Source organism: Numida meleagris, chromosome 5, assembly GCF_002078875.1.
Source record: "Numida meleagris isolate 19003 breed g44 Domestic line chromosome 5, NumMel1.0, whole genome shotgun sequence".
NCBI lineage: Eukaryota > Metazoa > Chordata > Aves > Galliformes > Numididae > Numida > Numida meleagris.
Genome location: NC_034413.1, coordinates 12,311,076 through 12,328,246, shown reverse-complemented (window position 1 = coordinate 12,328,246; position 17,171 = coordinate 12,311,076). Strand labels below are relative to the sequence as shown.

Below are 17,171 nucleotides of genomic sequence, written 5' to 3'. Positions count from 1 at the left end.
TGGGGCCAGCTCTAACCTTAGGTCATAGAATGGAGGGGACATATTCCAGCTTCTGGATGCATCTGAGCCCTCCTGAGTCTGGAGTTGAACTACACCAGCTACAGCACCTACTGAATCCACCATGGATTTGGCTGTATGTGTAGAGTGATTAGCTGCGTGTCTTCCTGGGAAGGTTTTTGAAATACCTCCTTCAGGATGCTCTTCCTTCCCAGCCTGCACTCATTAAGCTCTTGCCCCAGCAGTCCTTTTCTCCCCAGTCCAAAGCCTGCACAATTGCACATGGAAAAGTGCAGTGCTCTCTCTAAATGTTTCCATTATTTAAGCCCGTTCTGTCTGTGTAGGTTATTTTGTTGTCTGTTACGGAAAAAATAACATATTCCTTAGATTTGAGGGACTGTAAGTACAACAAACTCACTTGTATTGCCAGTACTGCCAGTTTATTCTGACCGCAGCAGAAAAGCTGAATCCAGCACTGAAACAACTATAAGCCCAGATCCTAAGTTCCTTGTCTCTCTGTATTTACACAAAGCTCTGTGAGATTAAATCTTTGCTTTTTAAAGTGGAAGCTCAGCTGAGAAGGCAGTGCTGGAGGGGGCTGGTGAGTCACCTCCCAGTTTGTCCCTCCAGCCAACATGTGCTTTCCCTGGGTGAGGTTTGTGGGGGCTGTGCTGGGTTATCATAGAATCATGGAATCATTAAGGTTGAAAAAGACCTCTAAGATCATCAACCCATCCCCACCATGCCAACCAAGCCATGTCCCCCAGTGCCACATCTCCACGGTTCTTGAACACCTCTGGGGACAGTGACTCCACCACCTCCCTGGGCAGCCTGTGCCAGTGCCTCACCACTCTTTCTGAGAATTTTTTCCTAATGTCCAACTTGAACCTCCTCTGGCACAACTTGAGGCCATTACACCTTACAGGGAAGTATTGGCCTGGTGGGTCTAAGCGTGGAACTAAGAGCCAAGAAACTTGGCCGCTGTTCCCAGGTGTGTCCATCTCTTCGTGTACCTGTGCCCTCCTGTGCTGTGATTGCTGCTCCTCTAAAACACAAAGCATCTCATTGATTTGAGTTTCAGCGTTGCATGTAAAGCCCGTTGAGCTGTTCGGTGGGAGGGTTCTGTTGTGACACACTGACCTACATTAATGCCAACTTTCCTGAGATAGGCAGTTCACAAAATAACATCTCCTTGCCTCCCACTTTCAGGGTTTCTGCCAAACTATTTACTACCTCCCTACGAGGAAGTGGTGAACAGACCGCCGACCCCCCCGCCACCATACAGTGCCTTACATCAGCAGTGCGTCCCAGCAGGCAGCAGTAGCACAATCCCAGACACGCCGAGAACCCTGCAGCCAGCACAGAGCAGCTCGGCAGCACCCAGCGGCAATAACAGCAGTACTGACAGCACCGGGTCCCCCGGCCTCGGGGACCCCGAGCCCTCCACCGCCGCGCTGGTCGAGCGAGCAGTGGACAAAATGCAAAGCGTGGAGCCGGGCGGTACCAGCATGGGAGCCGAGCTAGTGGAGAGGGCCGGTCCTGAAAAGGATACGGAGTGCAAGGAGGAACTGCTGAAAGGTTACAGCTCGGAGAGCTTAGAGCAGAGCAGCGCCATTCCTGACGCCAAGGACAAGACGCCGGGCAGGCAGCGCCGCTTCACGGGCGACTCGGGCATCGAAGTCTGCGTATGCAACCGGGGCCATCACGACGATGACCTCAAGGAGTTCGACGGGCTCATCAATGACGCTCTGGACGGGCCCCTGGACTTCTGTGACAGCTGCAGCGGCCGCCCGCACGGCGATGAGGAGGAAGGGCTCTTTAATGCCGCGGAGGAGCAGCACCGCGAACACAGCCACCACCACCTGCCCCGGCAGCCGGTGTGTGTGCTCTTGAACACAATAAATGAGCAGGACTCTCCAAACTCCCGCACCAATAGCTCCCCCAGCTAAGGAGGCAGAGCGGGAAGGAGAACCGGGGGAAGACAAAGAAATAAGTGAAATAAGCAGATGGAAACTTTAAAAGGAGAAAAAGGTGATATAACCTTTTTTGTTCTTGTTTTTTTTTCTTTTTCCCCCTCCAGTGTAATTCGGGGACTCGTCCCGAAGGCCCGGCTTGCGGGGGACAGGCTGCGCTGGGTTTCGTTAATCATGTCCGTTCTGCTCCGTGGGGCAGGGACTGTTGTTGTCAGTGAGACCTTCTCACAAATAGAACTTTCCCAATGGTGATTTTGGTGATGGTTATTATGAGTTTGTTGGTTTTAGTTTTCCAGAACACTGCTTTATCTCGCAATCAGTAAAGCTCAGCAAATCTCACCCTGGGGGGATGCGAAATCACCACAATGCTTCAGCCTCCAGGTGTCTTCCCAGAAGCAGGCAGCTTCTGACAGTGCCGGCAGTCAGTAGCCCAAGAGTTCTTGTTTGATATAGTGCTCTTGAGGCATTGTGGGTTTATTTTCTTTTTCACATTTGGGGTTGTTGTTTTTTTTTTTTTCTTTTGGTGTTAAACTTTCCCAAAGCTGATGAATGCCTCAACACATCAGCCCTATAATCTCTGGTGCTTCAGTGTTTAAGACAGCAGGTAGGAAATTTCCCACTTGAAGCTGGTGGCTGAAAGACCAGTTTCTTCCAGGAGTGTTAGTCTACCCCAAGCAGTCTGAAAGGAGAGGTTTTTCAGAAATTTGCCTTCATATGTAATTTTCAAAGACAAGTGTATTCCTTCAATGCCTCCAAGAGCACAGCTAGAAGTAGAATCAAGGCAGCTGGGCTGCCTTCCTAGTACTGTGGTCTCCGAGCGACTTTTTCCCGGTGTGCTGCAAAAGGGCTTGGCTTTATTTTGTCCTTATTTTTTGCACCCTGAGAGCAGCACGCTCGAGTTAAGATGACAAAAAAGAAGAACAGGGCTCTCTTTGGCCAGTGTGCCTTCAAGCGTCAGCGATGCATGTTGAACAAATGGAGACGAGAGCTCCGTCCATTGCGAAGGGATGACGTACCATGTAGATGTGGAACACCTGTGCAGTATTTTTTTTTTTTTTTTGATCCAAAAGTTTGGTGCGATTCTGATGTTGACCACTTAAAGAAAATGAATGTCTGTTTTCTTTTTTTTTTTTTTTTTAATAGTGGCAACTGGCTACTGTATAATGTCTGTGAGCGTGTGTGTGACTGCAATCCATGCATGCGAGTCCTACTGGTAATATGAAAACCTGCTGTAAGACTGCAAGAAAATTTACTGTAGCTTTGCTTTAATAAACGGTAGAGATTTTGTTTGTAACAACCTGAAGGGAAAAACAAAATGAGCTGAAAACTAACATTCCCTGGTGTGCTCGTGTGGAAGAGAGCACAATTCAGACTGTGTATCTTGTTCTCGGGTTATCTCCCCATCCCTTTTATAATTATGGTCGTCCAGATCATTACTATTATGGGGAAAGAAATTGAAAACTGAACTCAGTCGTATTCAGATTTGATTGATTGAAAACCAAAATCAGTTTCAAATAAGGTGGAAACCAAAATATAATGCCTTTTCTGATAACTTGCCTCTGTGTATGTGTATCATTTTGTGAGTCATAGAATCACACAACGGTTGGGTTGGAAGGGACCTTAAACCCACCCAGTTCACACCCTGCTGTGGGCTAGGTGTCCCGCACCAGATCAGGGCCCAGGGCCCATCCAACCCGGCCTTGGACACCTCCAAGGATGGGGAACCCACCACTCTGGGGAGCAGAGCTAATGCCTCACCTCCCTCTGAGCCTTTCCCTTCCATCGAAACAGCTGATGGGCAGCACTTGTCTGAGGGTGCCACGAGCTCAGGGAAAGCTTCTGCCTTTCTGTGGCTGTGGAAATCATCCTGGGGCGTGAAACCAGCCCAAGCCTCCACCCAAAGGGCTGAATGTGTGGTGTGGGCTCAGACCACCGGCTGTGCCTCTGCCCCAGCACCCAGGGATGTGCGTCAGAGCCAGCACCCGGCCCACACTGCTTCCTGCCTGCGGCCTGGGAGCCAAGCAGGGTCATCTCCTCCTCCTCCTGGCCAGGCCATCCCATGGGGGCTGGGAAGGATGGGACCATTCTGCTTTCTTCCTTAGAGCTGTTCCCTGCTCCCTCACAGCCCAGACCGGCTTTATCAGATGGGAACCGAGTGGGACCGCTGCATGCTCTGTGCTGGGGGGTTGTGGGTTTGGGCCGTGTGTTCAGCTCCTCGCGGTGCCCGTGGTGAGCGCTGGGACAGCCAGCCTCCTGCTCCTGGAGGAGAGCCTCCGTGAAAAGCCTCCAGCCTTTCTGCCCTCATCAGTTCCTGCCTCACAGGCTGCAAGGGGACGGGAGACGCTGTTTCCCAGCAGCCCCATGTGGCTGCTGCCCGAGCACCTCAGCTGAGGTGCACACTCATATCCTGTTTCTCCTCCATGTAAATGTCCCAGGCAGCCCTGGACATGAGATGTGATACCACCTGAGTGGTTACATCAGCAGGGTCATTTCAGCTTCAAAAGCGGCAGCTGCTTGTGATGGGCTGGCCAAAACCTGGTGACTGCTGCCAAGGTCCCCCCCACTGCCCACAGCATGGCCACCCCAGGTTTGGGTCGCTGGTGTCCAATCAAAACAAAGACAGAGAGCTCAGCCCAGGCACCAGGCTCTGAGGGTCTGCACATTTGGGGTCCCAGGGGCCTCTCCGTTTCTTGTGGCAGGTGTTCAGATGGGGAAACCTGTCTGCTGCTGTCCAAACTGAGAGAGAAAACATAAACCAAACATGGATAGGAGAGCTGGCAGCAAGGAGAGACCAGCTGTGTGCTGGCTTCCCTGCCCACCAGCAAGAGTTAAAGTGCAGGAGGAGCATGGGGAGGGAGGGAAGGTGGAGGTGCACAGAGCTGCGGGGTTAAATATTAAGAGGTCAGGTAATAGAGAACCAGAAACATAATTGCACACTGCCCTCGCTGGCAGCTGCCTATGGCAACTGGCTCCGGCTTGCATGGGCTAAGTGTGCACACGTGTGTGTCTACGAGCATATACGTTCATGCATGTGTGTGTGGGCATGCAGGAATACATCTCAGTGCCTGCACACATTTGCAAGCACACAGCTGTGCGAGTGCATGCAGTGTGTGCCTGTGCACAGCAGGAGCCACTCGGTAGCCAAAAATGCAGCTGTGTTTGAGCTGTTTCCTTCCTTTCCCTGTACACAGCAATTTCCCAGCCCTGGGACAGAGCGGTACCTTCTCACCACACCAGCCATGTCACCATGGCCCTGGATGGCACCCCACCCCATGTCCGTGGGGCAATGTCAGCAGCCCTGCAGAGGGGCCATGCCCTCAGCTCAGCCCAGTGATCACATGAGGTCTTGGGGCCACTTGAACCCTCCCGCCTGCTCTGCCCTCTGTCACCTGCCTAAAAAGCAGCCTGAGCCATGCTGCGTCAGGGACAGCTTTATTCAGACCACCTCACATCCACGAGGCAGGCAGAGCGCAGGATCTATGGTGTCCACCCATCCCAACTACCCCACCTCACCCCACCACCTCTCCCCTCCAGGCCTCCCGCAGCCTGGCCTTCACCTGAAACTTCTGCACCTGCAGCACGACGCCAAACTTGCCCTCCAGTGAGGGCAGGGGCTGGTCCTGCGGACACTCGAGCGTGAACCTCTGCAGCACCCACGCCAGGAAGAGGAAGAGCTCCATTTTGGCCAGGACTTCACCCAGGCACACACGGATGCCGGCCCCGAAGGGCAGGTAGCTGGGCGAGGGCGAGTGGATGTGCTGGCCCTGCTCATCCAGGAAGCGGCCTGCAAGGGAAAGGGGCACTGCTGGGGATGTGTCCCTTCTGCCTGAGACCTGCCCCAGTTCATCATCCCTCCCGCCCTGGCACTGGGCTGGGAGCTCACCACTCACCAGGGTTGAACTCCTCAGGTTTATCCCACTCCTTCTCGTCATGGTGCACGGACCAGAGGTTGATGACCACCCTGGCACCTTTGGGGATGGAGTACTCACCGATGCTGCGGGGCAGACACAGCGTGAGATGGACGCTCCCTCCCCAGCCTCTGCCCACACTCCGGCCGGTCTCACCTGGTGTCGGCGAGGGACACGTGCGGGATGAGCAGGGGGGACACGGGCCGGATGCGCAGCACCTCGCTGATGGTGGCCTCCAGGTAGGGCAGCAGTGGGCGGTCGCTGAGGTGGGGGTGACGTGCCAGGCCGATCTTCTGGTCCATCTCCTCTTGGATCTTCTTCTGGACCTGCAATAGGAGCAAGGGCTGGGTGGGAGCCTGGGAGGGGGCTGCTCTGTGCATGGGGGCACCTCCAGCACATGCTGGCAGATGAGGGCAGAAGCAAAGCTCTCACATCCTAATACCTCTCATCTCTAAAGCCTGACATCTCTCCCAGCATCACCCTTTCCCAAAGGCCTCTGCGATGGCCCTGGTGCAGGACGGACGACGCAGACCCTACCTCAGGGTAGTGGAGCAGGTAGAGCACAGCCCACTTGAGCACGGTAGTGGTGGTCTCCACGCCAGCCCCAAAGATGTCCCCCACCGTCATGAGGAGGTGGTCGTCTGTCAGCTCCAGACCTGGCTCCAGAGGGCTGCTGTTCTCAGCGCTGAGCCTCACTTGCAGGAGAGCATCCATCAGGTCCCTCACGGTGTCCCCACAGAATGCTTCCTGCCGGGGTACACAAGTGAGTACACAAGTCTACAGCCCAGCTCCAGCAGTTGCAGCCCCAGGCAACCCCTGCCCCCTTCGGCACCTTGTGTTCAGTGAACTTCTGCTGGAGCAGCTGGTCCCTGACCTTGAGGCATCGCTTCAGCAGGGTCAAGTCCCTGTTGGGAAAGATCTAGGGGAGAAAAGCCCCATTGCAGCAAAAGGCTCCTGTGGAATGCATTCCAGCTCCTTCTCTTTCAAAGCAAGGGGCTCACATGGCTGCTGTGTCCCCACTCACCTGCAGCCAGGGGAAGATGTCCACCAGGCTCTCCTTGGCCACAGTGTCCACGATGCCCTGGCTGTACTCCAGCATGGCCTCAAACTCAGGGTCCCCGCGCCGGTAGGAGGAATTGAAGCAGAGGGAGCAGACCACGTTGGTGACAGCCCGTGTGAGTTCTGGGGCCATGTCTAGGGCCGTATCCTGTGCAGCGTCAAGCGTCTCACACAGGGACGCGGCCTCCCGGCAGACTTTGGGAGGAAAGAGAGGGACAGTGAGCCCTGGGAGTGGCCAAGGGGAGAGGGAGGAGGAAAGCAAGCTCCCAGCTGCTTCATCAATCCCCAATTATTCGCCCCTTGTATCCCAGGAAACCCAAGCATGGTGAAAACCCAACACTCACTGATCTTCTCGAGGGCGATGGAGCCCTCCCCGAACATGGAGAGAGCGGCATGCACCAGCTTGCGCTGGAACTTCCAGAGGGGTCCATAGCTGGCAAAGGCGATGTCCTTGCCCCCGCGGGACAGTAGGTCCGTGGTCACCTGTGGGACACACAGCCACGGGGTCACCCCATGCAGCGTCCTCACCCCACACCAGGGTGTCCACCCACACTGTCGCCGTGACTCCATGACTCACGGTGCGGGGCCGTCCAGCAAAAGCCTTCCCCTTCTTCAGCAGCACCTCCCGGGCGTGCTGGTAGCTGTTGACCACCACTACGTAGTGGGAGCCCATCCAGAGCCCGTAGAGGCTGCCGTAGCGGCCCTGCAGGCGCCAGAGCCGCAGGTGGAGCTGGGGGTGCCCGGCCAGCTGCAGCAGGCTCCCCACCAGCGGCAGGGCCGGAAGGCTCCGCAGCCGCCCCGTCCCCGTCCCCGTGGGACCCTGACTGCAGGACAGCCTCCAGGCGCAGAGCAGGGCCAGGGCCAGCAGCAGGACAGCAAGCGGCGGCATGGTGGGTTGGCTGTGGGGCCGCGTGGCTCCAGGTCCTTTATACTCGCCTGGAGGCATCCCCTTGACCCTGGGATGGGCTGGGCGGCTTATCGGGGGGATGGAGGCTGGGTGACGGGCAGCGGGCCAGCACTGCAGCTGGGGAGAGGGCAGCGGGGTCAGGAGCGCTAGGGGAGCCCTGGGGGCTGCTCCAGCTGCAGCGACCGTGGCGGTGGGCAGGAGGGGGGTGAGCGCTGCCGCCACCGCGGGAGAGCCTCCAGGAGCCTGCGCTGCACTTGGGCGGCTCTGAGCGGTACTGGGCAGCCCCACTCAACACTGGGGCAGCACTGGGCAGCCCTGATCATTGGGCAATAGCGGTCAAGACTGGGTAGTACCGGGCACCGCTGGAATGGCTGGGCAGCTGTGGACAGCGCTGGGCATTACCGGACAGCGCTGGGCGGCGCTGCTGGGCGGGACTGGGCAGCAGCGGAGCGCAGCTCCTGCGCGTTCCCGCCTCTTTAGGCCCGCGGCGCATTCCGTAGCGCGGCCGTGCGGGGGGCGGGGCGCGGCAATATGGCGGCGGGGGGCGCGGCGGAGGCCCAGGCGCGCTTCGGGCACTCGGTGAAGGGGTTGCTGACCGAGAAGGTGACGAGCTGCGGCACCGACGTGATCGCCCTCACCAAGCAGGTGCTGAAGGGCTCCCGCAGCGCCGAGGTGAGCGGGGGGAACGCTGCAGGGCCGGGCGGGGCCGGGCTGGGCCGCTCCCCCCCACTTGGAGCTGCCCCTCAGCGCTCCGTGCGTTCCTCCGCCAGCTGCTGGGCCAGGCCGCCAGGAACATGGTGATGCAAGAGGACGCCATCCTGCACTCCGAAGACGTAAGCGGTGTTTGTGTGCTGGGGCAGCTGCGGTTCTGCTGTCGGAGGCATTCATTGTCGGTCTTGTTCTCCACAGAGTCTAAGGAAAATGGCCATAATAACCACGCACCTGCAGTACCAGTAAGTGTGGGCACCGTGCATTCTATGGGAATCTGAGTGGATCCTTTTGTCACTTTTTGCTTCTGTAAGGATTTTGTGGAGGCTGTGCATGGAGCCCGCTCCATGCAGGCCTGTTTGCCACACTTCCCATAGCCAGGCAGACCTTGGGCCTGGTATTGTAGAATTGTAGAATCGTTTGAGTTGGAAGGCCATGTGGTCCCACTTCTCTGCACTGAACAGGGACACCTACAGCTCCACCAGGTGCTCAGAGCCCGTCCAGCCTGACCTTGGGTGCCTGTAGCATTGGGTCTCCTGTAGCAGTGTGTGATGCTGAGAGGGAGAAAAGCTCCACTGCTTTCTGCTCTGGGCTTAATCCAGTCATGTTTGAAGGTTTTGGCCTCAATCTTGAGGCCTCAATCAAGTCCCTTTTCGTCAGTATCACACAAATGCTGTTGCTGGTGTTCTTTTTTTTTTCTAATGCTCTTTCTTCTCCTTTTCTTCTCTAGGCAGGAAGCAATTCAGAAGAAGTGAGTACCCAGCTGAGGGAATGCCAGGCAGACTTGGGAAGCAGTCTGTCAGGGCTGATGGGAAAGGGATGAGTGATTGATAGAGTAGGAGAGAGGACAACGCAACTTGAAGATTTTTGCAGCTGCTTTTGAAACAGATGCTGGCCCAGCAGGATAGCATGTCACTGCTGTGAAGATCAGTACTGTGGAGAGCTGAGGATTTGGGTGAAGAGATGATTTATGCTAAAGCTTCCGTTTGTTTCATTAACACACACATGAGCACATGGAGTGAGGTTTGCTTTGAGAGGATATGGAGGTGGGCTGGGAAATCCAGGGTTTCTTTTTTCTGTACTGCCAGTGCCAGAGCTGTTCTGGTCGCTTGGGTGCAGATCTTGCTGTAAACCTCTTCTTGTTTTGTCCCCAGCGTGGAGCAGTCGTCAAACCTGCGGGACCAGCTGAGTCACTTGCTGAAATGAAGCCTAGCTGAAGGCACAGGACTTCTCCACTGGCACTGAGGGCAGCCAGATGTCCTTTTCCTCCTGGGCCTGGGGCTCAGACCTATGTCTGGATAGTGCTGGATGCCAGCTGGGATATGTGCAGAGCGCACATTCCTGAGCGTGCAGGCACCTCTCAAGTGCTCCCATCCACATCTCTGTGTCTAGAACACTCTCCTGATTCCCTACGTTTAACTGGAACCTTAGCAGAAACTTCACAACGGTTCCTGTGTTCCCGTTCTTTCCATGTGTAGTGTGAGGTGCTCAGCCCATGCCTGTATCTCAGCGCCTGCATTGTTCAGCTGATGGCCCTGTGTTTGAAATGCTTTACCAGCCCAGGATGCAGCACGTGCTGCCTGTCCAAAGCCTTTTGTCTGTCATGTCCACAGTAGGATGATTTTTCTTCCCATCTCTGCTCAGTGAGTAGCCGTCTCCTGTAAGATGATGGAATACTTAGCTAGCGATTTACAGTGATCGTAGAGCTGGGGTTTTCATACAAAATAAACCCCCCCAAATAAATATATAAAATAGACCTGTGGGTTTTAAGTACAGATAACTACAGCTTGACACTGTACCTTATTTAGACACAGAGATGATGGGTGCAGTTTATTTAGGGCATGTTAATCAGTGGGACCTGTAAGTGGCTGGGTGGATGTCGAGGTGCTTCAGTGTGGACTGAGGTGCCTGTTGCAGAGCAGAATTTCAGAAAGCGCGAATCTGGGCAGGCAGCTCTGTCCCTGGGCCAGCTGGACGTGGCTTGGCGAGCATCCTGCTCTGAGGTTATCTTACTTTTTCCTAAGCCAGAGTTTGGAACGTCATCTCTTTGCCAGCCCATCTGCACTGCTTTCGGCCTTCAACTGCATTCCTGTTCTGGTTTGCTCCTCCAGTTCTTGATTAAGCAGCCTTGAATGTGCTGTGTATCTGTCAGATTGGGAAGGTGTCCAGAGACACAGCTGGGACGTGGGCAGTGACAGGCAAAAGAATGTCAGGAGCCAGTGCATTCGGTTCTGCATTGCTCTGTGCTGAGGACTTAGTGTCTGGTCTCCTGTTTGCTTCCCAGGTAGCGAGATGAAGTGCAGACTATAAATACTATGCCTTGTTTTTCTCGAGTCTCTTATCTGGAGCACTTGGAGCACACTGGAAGCACTTGTTTGCCCAAGTGTGCTTTTCATCAGCTGATAGGACAAGAGCGAGGATCAGCCTGCCACATTCCTGCAGTGTGGTTTTGCTGGGGCACAGTGCCACGTGGCTCTACCCTTACCACTCTTCTTCCAGAACCGCTGCCTGCCTGCCTTCACCTTGCAGCACCCAATCTGTGTCCCCGTCCAGATGTCCAGTGGTACTGTTAGCTTTTCCTCTGTGCTGCGCCTCTGCTCAGACATGAACACAGCCACAGAGGTCATGGAGAACTGCAGTTATTTGCTTTGTTGTTATAAAAGCTTGGTTTTCTACACCTGAAGCCTGTAATCTTTTTGTCTCTTTTGCATGGTTACCTTGATAGCACGGTATGTACCCTGCACTGTGTGAGATGATGCCTGAAGGGTGGGGTGCCCATGGATGTTTGTGGCCTGGGGGTTCCTGGTGCCTGGATTGCAACTGCTCTTAGGGACAATTTCCTGGAGCTTCTAGAGAATAAAAGAGCTGTCCCAGCCACTACCGTGCTGCAGCTATCTGTGCTGGCAGTCACCCTGACCAGTGTGGAACAGCATGGCATACTCCCTCCTGCTTCAGCTCCAGGGTCTTCCTGTGGACACAGTGTCCTTGTGGCAGGTGGCTTATCCCCGCTGTGAGCTCCCATCTGCAGGGGCTGGAGCAGCCCTGGGTCATCACCCTGGGTTGTCCCTGTGTTTGGGGCAAGCAGGAGGCTGAGATGCGCTGCGCTGTGAGAGGGCTGCAGCTGGATGGGAATGGCCGCGGGTGCCGGCAGCGAGCAGGGCTGCGTGCCAGGGTTTGAGGCCTGGTGGGAGCTGACCTCAGACGGAAGCAGAGAGCCGGGGCGGAGCGTGGCTGAACTGCAGCTGGAAGAAGTAAGGCACGGTACAGGGTGCTGGGCCCTGTCCCATAGGCCCTGTGAGACACTGGGGAGGGAGGATTTGCCTTGCAGGGACATGTCTGGCAGGGGTGGGGTTGGGGTGTTTCAACTGGGGTGTTGGCAGGGGGTGCTCTTCCCACTAAGATGTGGGTCTGGGGGGCTCCCTAGGGCTGCCAGACGGAGGTGAGGGAAGAGTTCTGGTATTTTGAGGAGGGGCTTCGGGAAGGGCCTGGTGTGGTGCCCGTGGCAGTGGCATTGGCACCAGCCCTGTGTTCCCGTTGCTGCAGTGGCTGCCCCGCAGAGAGACTGTGGCCCTAAGGACCGCATTTCCCAGGACCAGATCCACCACGAGGTGCAGGTGAGGGTGTGAGCGGGATGGCCAGCTAAGGGCAGCCAGCTGCTGCCAGCGGAGTTTTGGAGCAGCATTTTGCTCATCTTCCCGGCGGGGATGGGAAGGGACAAGCAGGTGAAGCTGGGGAGGGTTAGGATGGAGGGACATGTAATGTTACCCATATTTTTAGCTGTGGAGGGCACTGTTGGCACATGCAAGCTGCACGGCCCCAGGTTTAGTGCATGCAGAGGCACCACAGCCCAGCTTGCTGCAGTCGGGTGGCTCTTCCCGTGCCAGGATTACTATGGCATAGAGCTGCAGAAGTCGGAGGACCTGAAAACCAATGCTTGCATCACACCAGCCAGGCCTGTTCCCAAGGCAGTGAGAGATGCTCTGCAGCACGTCCACGAGGAGGTGGTGGCCAGGTGAGCCCCATGCTTCCCCCCCATGCCACCTCCCGTGGGCTGCACCGCCTGCTCAGTCTGACCACCCCAGGTACTACGGCTGCGGCCTGGCCATCCCTGAGTGCCTGGCATCCTGCCGGGTCCTGGACCTGGGCAGTGGCAGCGGCAGGGACTGCTACGTGCTGAGCCAGCTGGTGGGGGAGCAGGGCCACGTCACCGGCATTGACATGACCAAGGAACAGGTACAGCACAGGGCCACCCACAGGGTCACCTTGTCCCCTCCCTAGGTCCTGCCACGTTCCTTCCCTTTCTCTTCTCAGGTTGAGGTGGCGAAGAAGCACATCGCCTATCACATGGAGAAGTTTGGCTACCAAAAGCCAAACGTGGACTTCCTCCAGGGATACATAGAGAACCTTGGTGATGTTGGGCTGGCTGATGAGAGCTATGATGTTGTCATGTAGGTACCCTGCAGGGAGACTGCGCTGGATCTGCACCCACCAAGGGGTCCATTTTGGGACCTATGCTGTTCTACATCTTTATCAGTGACATAGACAGTGGGATTGAGTGTACCCTCAGTGAGTTTGCTGATGGCACCGAGCTGAGTGTTGCAGTTGATGCAATAGAAGGAAGGGATGTCATCCAGAATGGTTTTAAACTAAAAGAGAGGAGATTTAAGTGAGATATTAGAAAGAAATTCTTTATTCAGAGGGAGGTGAAGCCCTGGCACTGCTGCCCAGAGAGCTGTGGGTGCCCCATCCCTGGAGGTGTTCAAGGCTAGGTTGGATGGAGGCCTGGGCCCTGATTTGGTGGGGGGAACCCAGCCCACCACAGGGGGTTGGAACTGGATGGGCTTTAAGGTCCCCTCCAACCTAAGCCGTTCTATGATTCTATGTTCTTGCTGGGCTGCTTACTTCAACCACATGTCAGGAAAGGGAAAAAACAAAGGTAGGATCTAGGCTATAGCCTGGGAATATGGAAGTGTCCTTTTCATGGTTGAATCTTGCAATGAGTAATGGACCGCGTGGCAGCTGGTGGTGCTGAGCGTAGGGGATGATGCTGCAAACAATCCTTGGTGTCCTCCTCCCAGCTCCAACTGTGTGATCAACCTCACTCCCGACAAGAGGGCTGTGCTACGGGAGGCCTACCGTGTGCTGAAGGTGGGGAGCCAAATGGGACTGGGGTGGCCCTGCTGTAAGTGCTTGTTTTGTCCCATCACCTCCCACCCACTCCTCACTGCCTTCCAGCCTGGAGGAGAGATGTACTTCAGCGATGTCTATGCCAACCAGCACCTGAGTGAGGCCGTGCGGAAGCACAGGCTGCTATGGGGTGTGTAGGGCACTGCAGTGTATGGGATGGGCAGCCTCTGGGTCTAATGTGTGTGGTGTCACTATGCCCGTGTCTTCATGGCAGGAGAATGCCTGGCAGGAGCCCTGTTCTGGGGAGACTTGTACAGCATTGCCAAGGAGGTGGGTTTCAGCCCCCCATGCCTCGTCACTGCCAGTCCCATCTCTGTTGGAAACAAGGAGCTGGAGGCCATCATTGGTGAGGGTTCCACCAGTTCCATTTGGTCATGAGGACAGCGCTGGGACCCCATCTGCAGTACCTCTCCCTTGCAGGTGACTGCTGCTTCGTCTCTGCCACGTTCCGGCTCTTCAAGGTGCCAGAGAGCAGCCAGGCCGGGCCAGGCCAGGTCATCTACAATGGTGGGATTGTGGGGCACGAGCAAGAGCTAGTGTTCGATGCCAACTTCACCTTCAAGGTACGGGGAGGCACATTTGGGCTCCCAAGGATGGCACTATGGAAGGTTCAGGTTGGACATTACGAAAAATTTCTTCTCAGAAGAGTGGCGAGGTATTGGCATAGGCTGCCCAGGGAGGTGGTGGGGTCACCATCCCTGGAGATGTTCAAGAACTGTGGAGATGTAGCACTGGGGGACATGGTTAGTAGGCATGGTGGGGATGGGTTAATGGCTGGACTGGGTGATCTTAGAGGTGTTTTCGAACTGGAATGATTCTACAATTCCATATAAACCAGGGGAGCTGCAAACAGAGCATGGAGAGGAAGCCAGACCTGTGCATGGTGTTGGGGGGAAGATGGGAGCAGCACACCCCTGGTACTTCACCAGGTGGTTTGCAGCCAGCTTGTTCCCTGTGGATGTATCTCCAGGTTTTGGGTTGGGCTTTGAGCATCATCTCTCCAGGCAGCTGCAGACCCCTGGGCTGCACGTCCCAGGCCCCAGCTGCATGATGTTCCCCTCTACCCAGGAAGGAGATGTGGTGGATGTGGATGCTGAGATGGCTGCAATACTGCGGAGCTCCAGGTTTGCAGAGGAGTTCCTGATCCGGGCTGGTGGGAATGATGCTGCCGCACCGCAAGGCTGCTGTCCTGGGAAGATGAAGGTTGGTAGCTATGTGTTGGGCTCAGGGATGGGGACACTGCTGCTGTGTGCTATCACAGGGATACCCTGGAGCATCAGAGGGTGGTTGCATGAAACCAGGAGACCCACATTTTTCCGGGCCAGGCAGGAGCCTATGGGAGACTGGATGGCACCTGATGCCTGAGTTTGGGCAACTGTACCCCATTTGGGGTTGCTGAGATTTATTTTGCCTCCAAAGAGGTTTGCTGTGAGAGGCATGAGAGCCCTTCATCCCCTGCACACGTCTGTGGGGGACTCTGGGGCTGGTGGCTGAACCTGCTGGAGGTCTCCATGGGAGATATCCTTCCACCAGGCAGGAGGTGGCCACCCCCAGCTGCCCCTTGCTGCTGCTGTGCGCTTGGCCCTGGCTGCCAGCCCTGACCCAGCAGCTCCTTTATCTGCTGGCAGCCTCTCCTTGCCCCTTTGTTGTCCTTTCAGCTGCAGAAGGGCCAGCTGGGGCTGTGAAGTGGGGGTCACTGGCAGGCAAAGGAGATAAAGCCCTGCAGCTGCCTGTCCCTGAAACGCAGCCTTGCACTTGGGTCTTCAGTACCTGTCCAAGCATTTCTCAGATAAAAGCAGAGTGAAAGTCCCAGTGAAGTTCCCAGCGTCCCTCCTTAGGGCATGGCAAAGCGGATAGGCTGATCAGCTGTCACCTACGGGGTTCTGCTGGGGTTGGGAGCAAGTGGTGGGGAACTGCTGCTTCCCCGTGGCCTGACCCCATCCCTCGTTGTTCTCTGCCCTCCAGGAGAAGATCTGTGACCCCTTCCTGCTGCTGGAGCAGCGGGCCACCCCGGCTCCTGCCTGCGGTGCTGCCAGGACCTGCGGGGCGCAGGGCTGCTGCTGAGTGGAGAGCGATGTCCCCACATCGCTGAGTGCCTTGGGGCTGCGGCTTCACCGGAGAGAAAATAGAAGTAAATGGTTGAGCTGTGTGGCTGAGCTGGGGTGTGCTTCCTCGCCTGGGGGTGAGGGTGGGCAGCACCCCGGGGGCTCCCTCATGCGGGACGTCTTTCCGCCCGGCTCAGCCCCTGCGCGGCCACGGGGAGCGCTGCGGACCAGATGGTGGACATGAGGTCGTGTCACATTCAGCACCTGGATCCTCGACGTTCCCCGTGGGCGTGCAGGGCAGCTCCGGGGAGGGAGGAGGGGGAATCTTTGGGAGCCCACAGCTCTCAGCCGATGCTCCTGAGAACCAAAAAGCGCGTGCCAGCTGCTCTTCTTGTCTTAACCTCCCTGTGCCGCCCTCTGCATTTTCTGCAGCCGGCCCTCGGGCAGGGACAGCCCCACCGCCTCCTCCTGGAGCGGGGATTCCAATCCCTTTCCCGTGCGGTGCTGCTGAGGTTTGTTTTTCCCCGCACTCCATCTAGAGGGGAGCCCCGCGTGCAGCGCAAGCGCTGAGCCCGCAGGCTTGTGCAGGGAAATGCGGCGGTTCTGCAGACTGCGCCGCGGAGGCCGCGCACCGAGTCCTGCACCCACGGGCGCCGGCGCTGAGCGGCAGTGCTGTCCCAGCCCGGGCTGAGCTCAGCCGTGTGGGAGCATCCCCACCCCTCGTTGTGCCGCGCTTGTCCGGGACGGTCCCAAATCCCGTCGGTGCCGTCGGAGCGGTGCCCGGTGGTCCCGGCAGCTCCGCGTGTGTCGGGAGAGAGACTTTTGGCAGCGGAACGGGGCGACCCGCGGCCGTGAAGATGTTCAAGAAACGTGGAGATCATCGTAGGACCATTAGGGTTGGAAAAGGCCGCTAAGCCCGACCGTCAGCCCGTCACGTCGCGCCCGCTACAGCGGCGCAGCGCTGCGCTCTGCACGCTCTCAGCGCTCTGCGGGAGAGGCGGCCCAGGGCCGCCAGGGGGCGCTGCGAGACCGCTGAGCGCAGAGAGGCGACGGCGGAGCGGGGTCGGGTCGGGGAGAGCGGCGCGGTGTAGGGCGGCGGGACGTGGGGAGGCGGCGGGCGGGAGGGCCGACAGCGAGCGGGCCCGGCCCGTTCTTTCCTGCTCGCTCCCAGTCCCGTCCCGTCTCGTCCCGTCACCCCGCCGCGCGCAGCACGCGCCGGACCCGGCCCGCCGGCCGCTCGGCTCCCCCATTGGTCGCGCCCCTCCGAGGCTCCACCTCTTCGGCCCTCGGCCGCGCCGCTATTGGTCGCCGCCTCGCGGCCGGCCCCGCCCTCTGCCGCCTGGCGTACACACCGGAGTCACGCGCCCCCCGGGCTGAGGCCGCGGCA

The 17,171-nt window shown here is 57.2% G+C and overlaps 4 protein-coding genes across 10 annotated transcripts in view; 3 read left to right on the top strand and 1 right to left on the bottom strand.

Moving 5' to 3' along the window:
* The window catches only part of WBP1L (WW domain binding protein 1 like), a 51,034-nt gene extending 47,509 nt beyond the window's left edge, over positions 1 to 3,525 (top strand). For all 5 annotated transcript variants that reach the window (XM_021398091.1, XM_021398089.1, XM_021398094.1 and 2 more), the window contains one exon: positions 1,207 to 3,525. In XM_021398091.1, the coding sequence (XP_021253766.1) occupies positions 1,207 to 1,946 (740 nt within the window). In that variant the 3' untranslated portion in view covers positions 1,947 to 3,525. The remainder of the gene's footprint in view (positions 1 to 1,206) is intronic.
* On the bottom strand, positions 5,387 to 7,846 carry LOC110399428 (steroid 17-alpha-hydroxylase/17,20 lyase). Its single transcript, XM_021398084.1, has 8 exons — positions 7,515 to 7,846; positions 7,282 to 7,420; positions 6,903 to 7,132; positions 6,711 to 6,797; positions 6,416 to 6,625; positions 6,035 to 6,204; positions 5,861 to 5,964; positions 5,387 to 5,754 (listed from the first exon to the last, which is right to left on the bottom strand). Exons 1-8 carry the CDS (start codon positions 7,824 to 7,826, stop codon positions 5,480 to 5,482), a joined length of 1,527 nt encoding a protein of 508 aa, XP_021253759.1. The 5' UTR covers positions 7,827 to 7,846; the 3' UTR covers positions 5,387 to 5,479.
* Positions 8,336 to 11,235, top strand: BORCS7 (BLOC-1 related complex subunit 7). The gene is made up of 5 exons (XM_021398096.1): positions 8,336 to 8,516; positions 8,615 to 8,677; positions 8,754 to 8,797; positions 9,283 to 9,303; positions 9,707 to 11,235. The coding sequence occupies exons 1-5, from the start codon at positions 8,376 to 8,378 to the stop codon at positions 9,756 to 9,758; spliced, it is 321 nt and encodes a 106-aa protein (XP_021253771.1). The 5' UTR covers positions 8,336 to 8,375; the 3' UTR covers positions 9,759 to 11,235.
* AS3MT (arsenite methyltransferase) lies at positions 11,368 to 15,895 on the top strand. Of its 3 annotated transcripts, none has more exons than XM_021398088.1 (11): positions 11,368 to 11,803; positions 12,096 to 12,166; positions 12,437 to 12,564; positions 12,635 to 12,785; positions 12,864 to 13,000; positions 13,631 to 13,700; positions 13,788 to 13,869; positions 13,954 to 14,085; positions 14,160 to 14,353; positions 14,808 to 14,942; positions 15,705 to 15,895. In XM_021398088.1, coding segments are annotated over exons 1-11 (1,200 nt in total). In that variant the 5' UTR covers positions 11,368 to 11,802; the 3' UTR covers positions 15,804 to 15,895. The 3 variants fall into 3 exon arrangements, with proteins under 3 accessions (XP_021253763.1, XP_021253762.1, XP_021253761.1); XM_021398087.1 differs by having other exon boundaries at positions 11,368 to 11,846; positions 14,160 to 14,302; XM_021398086.1 differs by having other exon boundaries at positions 11,368 to 11,846.